Below are 8,950 nucleotides of genomic sequence, written 5' to 3'. Positions count from 1 at the left end.
TCGCCGTGTTAAACCTAAGGACCATACAAGAAGCCATTTGTATGGCAAACCAGCTAATTAACAAACCTGAGAGGAAAGGAGATGCTAAAAGAAAGTGGGAAGAGATAGAGCAAAAAGACTCTAAGGGTGAACCCGACAAACGCTATAAAGGAACCCTTCCTTGTTGCCAAAGGTGTGAGAAACATCACCTTCGGAAATGTAATGCTATGTGTTCCAAATGTAAGAAAGTGGGTCACATAGCCAAAAATTGTAGAGTTACGATTCCCACAACTCAAACTTCTGCAACCAAAGCTAATGCAACTATTCCTACTTGCAATATATGTGGAGGAGTAGGCCACCACAAGCATTAATACCCGAATGGGAAAAAGGATCAACATAAACCCTCCATTTCAAAGAAGAACTGATAATCCTCAGGATTTTCGTTTCGTCCATTATGTCTATTTCATTTATGTAAAGGCATTGTCTATCGTACTTCTCATTTCCTTCTATGTGTAATAAGGATGATTTATCCATTCGTTGTTAATAACAAATTAAGTGGTTGTTTTTATATGTCTTGACTTATCTTGCCATATGTGTGTATTATGTGATTATTATTGATAATAATTACAAATTATAATTATTGCACCATAACTCTTCAACTAATACTATAATTATGTATTGAAGAACAATGGCTGGAGAACAACAACCAAGTAACAACATCAACTCTCCTAACGTTACTCTCACAAATGAGAAATTTCAACAACTCCTTGTTGCCGCTCAAGGCAGCAACAATAATCAAAACAACAACAACGAAAACCGAAACTCTCCGAATTCATGCTCACATAAATAATTTATGAATTGTAATCCACCAAGCTATAAAGGAACCGAAGGACCAATTGAACTAAACCGCTAGTTCGAAAATATGGAATCTGTGTTTCGTTTATGTAACTGCGGTGAAGCTGACAAAGTCAAGTATGCTACTGGAAATCTATCTGGTGGAGCTTTAACTTGGTGGACTGCATATGCTGGTACAGTTGGATGGACTGCTGCCCTAGCCATACCATGAGAAACATTAAAAACCATACTGGCTGGTAAGTATTTTCCCAGGAATCAAGTCCAGAAATTTGAAGTCGAATTCTGGGAGTTAAGAATGAAAAATCTTGAAGTTGAAGAATACAGCAACCGATTTCTGGAGCTAGCTGCTCTATGCCCTAGTATGGTTACTCCTGAAAGTAAGAAGATTTAAAAGTATATCATCGGTCTTCCTCCTCAGATTCAGGGGAATGTTATAGCTGCTGGTAAAGAAACTATTGAGGCTACGATGTTGATGACTCAAAATCTGGTTATGGCTGCGAGAAGAAATTCCAAGGAAAAATAGACCGAAGTGAAGGCTACTGATAACAAAATAAAGTTCGAGCCTACTCAAGGTACATGTCAGAATTCAAACAAAAGGTTGTTGATACTACAAAAAGTGGTTATATTGGAACAAAGCCGCTATGTAATCGCTGTGATAGGCATCATTATGGGTTTTGCACTGCTGTGTACGGAAAATGTAAGAAGATTGGTCACTCGGCCAAGAATTTCAAGGTTGGTCTGCCTACTACAAATACAAATCAAACTGTGCCTACTTGTTTCGGTTGTGGGGAAAAGGGGCATTACAAAACCAACTGCCCTAAAAACAATACTGCAACAACTGGTCATGCTAAGGGAAGAGCATTCGTCATGACTGCTGAAGAAGCTAGGTACGATGATGACGTCATTACTGGTACATTTCTTATCAACAACTGCTATGCTTCTGTTTTATTCGATATTGGTGCTGATAGAAGTTATGTGTCTACTGAATTCTGTGCCTTATTTGACGAGAAACCTCAAAACTTAGACACTAAGTGTCTTGTAGAAATGGCCAATGGGAAATTTATAAAAGTTGACCGGATCTACAAGGAATGTAATCTGACTCTAGCTAATAAAACCTTCAAGATTGACTTATTGCATGTTGAACTAGGAAGCTTTGATGTAGTCTTAGGGATGGATTGGTTATCCCCGATGAAAGTGGGTATCCAGTATTTTGATAAGACAATTAACATTCCTCTCGAAACTGGTGAAATTCTTGTTATCCAAGGAGATAAGATTGGTTCCAAACTTAATCTTATCTCATGCATCAAAACCCGAAAGTACCTTATGAAAGGATGTCAAGCTATTTTGGCTCACATAAAGGAAGTCAAGCCAGATGAACGACGTATTGAAGACGTTCCTATTATTAAAGACTTTCATGAAGTATTTTCTGATGAACTCCCTGGTCTTCCACCATAAAGACAAGTTGAGTTTCAAATTGATTTGATCCCTGGTGCTGCACCTATTGCAAAGGCACCATACCGGCTAGCTCCATCATAAATGAAAGAGCTATCTATGCAACTACAAGAGCTTCTGGAGAAAGGATTCATTCGTCCTAGCTCATCACCGTGGGGAGCACTTATATTGTTCGTCAAAAAGAAAGATGGTTCAATGAGGATGTGTATCGACTATCGCGAACTAAACAAGTTGACCGTCAAGAATCGTTATCCTCTCCCTAGAATCGATGACTTGTTTGATCAGTTACAAGGATCAAGCATCTATTCCAAGATCGACCTGAGATCTGGATATCATCAACTTAAAGTTAAGGAATCCGATGTTTCCAAGACTGCCTTCCAGACTCGTTACGGACATTACGAATTTTTGGTAATGCCATTTGGGTTAACTAATGCTCCTGCTGTGTTCATGGATCTCATGAACCGTGTATGCAAGCCTTATCTCGATAAGTTTGTGATTGTTTTCATCGATGATATTCTCATTGATAATGCTAAAAACGAACATATATTTCATAGCATTATTCCTTAAGAAAGACAAGCTTTTAGTTGCAATTGTTCTATTTACAAGTGATATTCGTTTAAATAATAAAAGGTGAAGACAAAAGACAGATTCGACGAATTGAAGACGCAAACGACCAAAAAGCTCAAAAGTACAAAATACAATCAATGAGGTTCAAATTATTGATAAGTGATAATGCTAAAAACGAACATATATTTCATAGCATTATTCCTCAAGAAAGACAAGCTTTTAGTTGCAATTGTTCTATTTACAAGTGATATTCGTTTAAATAATAAAAGGTGAAGACAAAAGACAGATTCGACGAATTGAAGACGCAAACGACCAAAAAGCTCAAAAGTACAAAATACAATCAAAGAGGTTCCAATTATTGATAAGAAACGTCTCGAAATTACAAGAGTACAAGATTCAAAATGCAAAGTACAAGATATTAAATTGTACGCAAGGACGTTCAAAAATCCGGAACCGGGACCGGAGTCAACTCTCAACGCTCGACGCAACGGACTAAAAATTACAAGTCAACTATGCACATAAATATAATATAATATTTAAATAATTCTTATAATTATTTAATATATTATATTATTTATAAAACCGTCGGCAGAAGAAAACAACCAAAACTGAGCCTCCCCAGCTGGCCATGCTGTCGCATGGCCTGGAAGGCATAAATCCATGCGATCGCATGAGCCCCAGTTCCAGCCCACATGCCTATAAAAATCGAGCTTTGGTGAACCAAAATATCCATCTATCTTTCTCTTCTCTCCATTCATACGTAATATTTATATTTATAATTTATATTTTAATTTTAATTTTAATTATAATTCTAATAATAAGGGTATGTTAGCGAATATTGTAAGGGTGTAAGTCGAAATTCTGTCCGTGTAACGCTACGCTATTTTTAATCATTGTAAGTTATGTTCAACCTTTTTAATTTAATGTCTCGTAGCTAAGTTATTATTATGCTTATTTAAAACGAAGTAATCATGATGTTGGGCTAATTACTAAAATTGGGTAATTGGGCTTTGTACCATAATTGGGGTTTGGACAAAAGAACGACACTTGTGGAAATTAGACTATGGGCTATTAATGGGCTTTATATTTGTTTAACTAAATGATAGTTTGTTAATGTTAATATAAAGATTTACAATTGGGCGTCCCTATAAATTACCATATACACTCGATCGGACACGATGGGCGGGGTATTTATATGTACGAATAATCGTTCATTTAACCGGACACGGGAATGGATTAATAGCCACTAGAATAATTAAAACAGGGGTGAAATTATGTAAAAGGACACTTGGTATAATTGATAACAAAATATTAAAACCTTGGGTTACACTCAGTCGACATCCTGGTGTAATTATTAAACAAAGTATTAAAATCTTGTTACAGTTTAAGTCCTCAATTAGTTGGAATATTTAACTTCGGGTATAAGGATAGTTTGACGAGGACACTCGCACTTTATATTTATGACTGATGGACTGTTATGGACAAAAACCAGACGGACATATTAAATAATCCAGGACAAAGGACAATTAACCCATGGGCATAAAACTAAAATCAACACGTCAAACATCATGATTACGGAAGTTTAAATAAGCATAATTCTTTTATTTCATATTTAATTTCCTTTATTTTATATTTAATTGCACTTCTAATTATCGCATTTTTATTGTTATTTAAATTGCACTTTTAATTATCGTACTCTTTAATTATCGCAAGTTTATTTTATCGCACTTTTATTATTCGCAATTTCATTATCGTTATTTACTTTACGCTTTAATTTAAGTCTTGTATTTATTTTTAATATTTTACATTTGGTTTTAACTGCGACTAAAGTTTTAAAATCGACAAACCGGTCATTAAACGGTAAAAACCCCCCTTTATAATAATAATAATACTTATATATATATTTGTATTTTTATAAAAGTAAACTAATATAGCGTTAAGCTTTGTTTAAAGATTTCCCTGTGGAACGAACCGGACTTACTAAAAACTACACTACTGTACGATTAGGTACACTGCCTATAAGTGTTGTAGCAAGGGTTAAGTATATCCATTCTCTAAATAAATAAATATCTTGTGTAAAATTGTATCGTATTTAATAGTATTTTCTGCTAAAATTTAATAGTATTATATACTACTCTGCCATCACATCAAGTATTTTTGGCGCCGCTGCCGGGGAGACTCTTAAAAGCCGGAAGCGCAACGCTAATATAAAAAAAAAAAAAAGATTTTTAGTTTACTTTTATTCATTTTTATAAAAAAAATATGTTTTAAATATTCGAAAATATAAAAAGAAAAACAAAAATATAAATATTTTTAGGAGTTTGATAAATATTTAAGTTTTATAAAGTTTCTTTAGTTTGTAAAAATATAAGTTTTATTTAATTTATTTTATAAATATATTTTAAAACCGAAAAAAAAAAAATTTTATATAAATCTATTTTTTTTATTGTTATTTATAAAATCATAAAGTATTTTATTTTTATCTTAGTTTTTTAGATAAGTTTTATTAAATTTATATAAATACTTTTTATAAATATTAAAACAGAAATAAATAAAAAAGTAGTAAAAAAACCACTCGGCCCGATCACTGTTGCAGCCCAAAGTGTGGCCCGAATTCGCAAGCCATGCGATCGCATGGTAAAACAACTAACACCTCATGCGATCGCATGAGGTGAGTTGACAGGTCTGGTAACCTAGTCCGACCAGTTTAGGGTTTAAATTAATTATAATTATTATTAATTAACCCTAATTAGGGTATTGTTATTTTATTATTTAGTTTATTTTGTATTTTTTAGTTTTAATTAATTTTATTTTGTTTTAATAAATTATAAAATTGATACTTTTATAAAATAATATAAAAATAATATTTTTATAAAAAAAAATTGTACTTTTTACAACTTTTTGTATATTTTTATATTTTGTCTCTTTTTAATCGTTTTAGCGTAATATTTGTATTTTTAGCTCATATTTAGTTTTAAACTTAGATTTTGCCATAGTTATTTTTACTTCTAGATTTTTAGGATTTGCCGTAGAATTCCTTAAGTGCTTTTTCTTAGACTAAGATTTAGGTACTTTAGAATTTTGCGACGTCTTTAGTTTCTTTTTAAGTTATTTCCATTTGGGATATAGTTTTTTCTATAAGCTTTAATATTTTTAGACACCTTTTACTATGTACCAATTATCATTCCAATTAGTAATTTCAATTTGCGATTATAATTTTAAGTTAGTTGTAGTAATAAGGTTAGGTTAGTCAAGTATTTTTAAGTTTTATAAGTTTCTTTTATTTTTCCGTCATCTTTTATTTTTCAACCATTTTTCTTTTTCGACCTTTTTCGACGAACTCTTTTTCTTTCTTATTTCTCGCTATTCTAGTTTTAGGACATAGATTTTTATTCTACTTCTTATCTAAATTTCTTAAAATTACGAAAATTTATTTTAAGTGGTTAAATTGATAGACATCAAAATTTTCTGGTTCGTAGTAATAGTTGGATTTGTATGTGGACCGGGTTATTGGAGCCAAACAGTCCTCAATTATATTGAGACCAAACGAATCCTGCCCCTCTGCTGCATCTTTTGGCTATTCGAAACGTGGACAAAATCAGAAAAGTCTATTAATTGGATAACTTATTATAATTTTTCTTTCCTTTTTAAAACTAATAGGATATTCAGTGAATGCACCGAGCAAGACGTTCACCACCTTTTGTACGTTCACCACCTGTAACTAGATCAAGACATTTAGCAAATATAACCACCGTTGATTTCTCTTTAGAATCGTCATCCAGTCGACCAAGTACTTCAGTTCAAATTTCCAATAATCCATTTTTTGAACCCGACCTCACAATTGAGAATCCGGAGAATATTCAGGAACGATTCATAGATCCCGAACCACTAAACTTTCCCCCGGAACCACCAATCATTCAAACAGAGATTGTTGAGGAACAAACCATTAAATCAGAATCCTCTAGTGATTCCGATTCAACAAATTCAATTATGGAGAATCTGGAACCTTTAAGTATGGAAGACCGAATGAGAGCTAAACGCACTGGCCAAGGTCACGCAATAACTCATCCAGAAATTAATGCGCCAGATTATGAAATCAAAGGACAAATTCTACACATGGTGACTAATCAATGCCAATTTAGTGGTGCGCCGAAGGAAGATCCAAATGAACATCTACGTACCTTTAATAGAATCTGCACACTATTTAAAATCCGAGAAGTGGAGGATGAACAGATATATCTCATGTTATTTCCCTGGACTTTAAAGGGAGAAGCCAAAGATTGGTTGGAATCGTTACCTGAAGGGGCGATTGATACATGGGACGTTTTAGTTGACAAATTTCTTAAACAATTCTTTCCTGCATCTAAAGCCGTAAGACTTCAAGCAGAAATTGTTACGTTTACACAGAAACCAAATGAAACTCTATATGAGGCATGGACTAGATATGGAAAGTTGTTAAGAGGATGTCCGCAACATGGTTTAGACACCTGTCAAATAGTACAAATATTCTACCAAGGATGCGACATCACTACAAGAAAAGACATAGATATAGCAGCTGGTGGTTCTATTATGAAGAAAACCGAAACTGATGCTTACAAAATTATTGATAATACTGCTTCCCACTCACATGAGTGGCACCAAGAAAAAGACATCATTAGATCATCTAAAGCAGCTAGAGCCGATTCTAGCCATGACTTAGATTCCATTTCCGCAAAGATAGATGCTGTGGAGAGACGAATGGAAAAGATGACTAAAGATATTCACTCAATACGAATTAGTTGTGAGCAGTGTGGAGGACCACATTTGACAAAAGATTGTCTCAGTATTGAATTAACAATGGAACAAAGAGAGAATATTTCATACATAAACCAAAGGCCTGGAAATAATTATCAGAATAATTATCAACCGCCAAGACCGATTTACAATCAAAACCAGAATTATAACAGAAATATTCCATACAACAACCAACAAGGTCCCAGCAATCAACAAGTATCCAATAATACTTATAATCAGCAAAGACCTAATTCTCAAAACAAACCACCACAACAAACCGATGATAAAAAGCCAAATTTAGAAGATATGATGACGAAGCTAGTTGAAACTCAAACGCAGTTTTTCACATCTCAAAAACAAACCAATGAACAAAATGCTCAAGCATTTAGAAATCAACAAGCTTCTATTCAAAATCTGGAACAAGAAGTAAGTAACCTAGCAAGATTAATAGGTGAAAGAAAACCGGGAAGTCTACCTAGTGATACAAATGCTAACCCCCGGAATGAAACAGCTAAAGCCATTACCACAAGAAGTGGTACAACACTTAAACCACCTGAAATACCTGTAACTTCTGATGAAGCTATTCCTACTCCACAAGAACCACAACCTGATCAAGATAAGGAAAAAGAACCGGTAGTTGAGAAGGTTAATGAAGATAACACAGTTAAGGATAAACCTTATGTTAAACCATACCAACCACCACTTCCTTACCCGAGTAAAATGAAGAAAGAGAAACTTGAAGCCGAGCAATCCAAATTTTTGGATATGTTTAAACAGATAAATGTAAATCTTCCTTTCATTGATGTGATTTCAGGAATGCCTAGATATGCTAAATTCTTGAAAGATCTAATCTCAAATAGAAAGAAAATGGAAGAACTCTCGGCTGTTACTATGAATGCTAATTGTTCAGCAGTGCTGTTGAATAAGATACCAGAAAAATTATCTGATCCAGGAAGTTTCACAATTCCATGTTTTCTGGGTAGTCTTAGTTCAATAGAAGCATTGGCAGACTTAGGTGCTAGTATAAATTTAATGCCGTATTCACTATACGCTAAACTAGACCTTGGAGAATTGAAACCAACCAGAATAAGCATACAATTAGCCGATAGATCAATAAAATATCCTAGAGGGATAATGGAGAACATGCTAGTTAAAGTTGGTACTTTAGTATTTCCAGTAGATTTTGTTGTTTTGGACATGGAAGAAGATTCTCAAGTTCCTCTCATATTAGGAAGACCATTCTTAAACACGGCTAAAGCAATGATAGACGTGTTCGGTAAGAAATTGACCCTAAGTATAGAGGATGAGAGTGTTACCTTTTCAG

The 8,950-nt window shown here is 33.8% G+C and overlaps 1 protein-coding gene across 1 annotated transcript; it reads left to right on the top strand.

Annotated features, from left to right (window-relative positions):
- Positions 1 to 1,410: 1,410 nt before the first annotated feature.
- On the top strand, positions 1,411 to 2,289 carry LOC139890314 (uncharacterized). The gene has a single exon (XM_071873203.1). It carries the CDS (start codon positions 1,411 to 1,413, stop codon positions 2,287 to 2,289), a length of 879 nt encoding a protein of 292 aa, XP_071729304.1.
- Positions 2,290 to 8,950: the final 6,661 nt, after the last annotated feature.

The sequence above is a fragment of the Rutidosis leptorrhynchoides genome, chromosome 2 (assembly GCF_046630445.1).
Source record: "Rutidosis leptorrhynchoides isolate AG116_Rl617_1_P2 chromosome 2, CSIRO_AGI_Rlap_v1, whole genome shotgun sequence".
NCBI classification, from domain to species: Eukaryota; Viridiplantae; Streptophyta; class Magnoliopsida; order Asterales; family Asteraceae; genus Rutidosis; species Rutidosis leptorrhynchoides.
This window is presented reverse-complemented; position numbering and strand designations above follow the sequence as displayed.

Excerpts from the sequence above, each read along its gene's own strand:
- LOC139890314 (XM_071873203.1), top strand. The coding sequence starts at position 1,411 with ATGTCAGAATTCAAACAAAAGGTTGTTGATACTACAAAAAGTGGTTAT.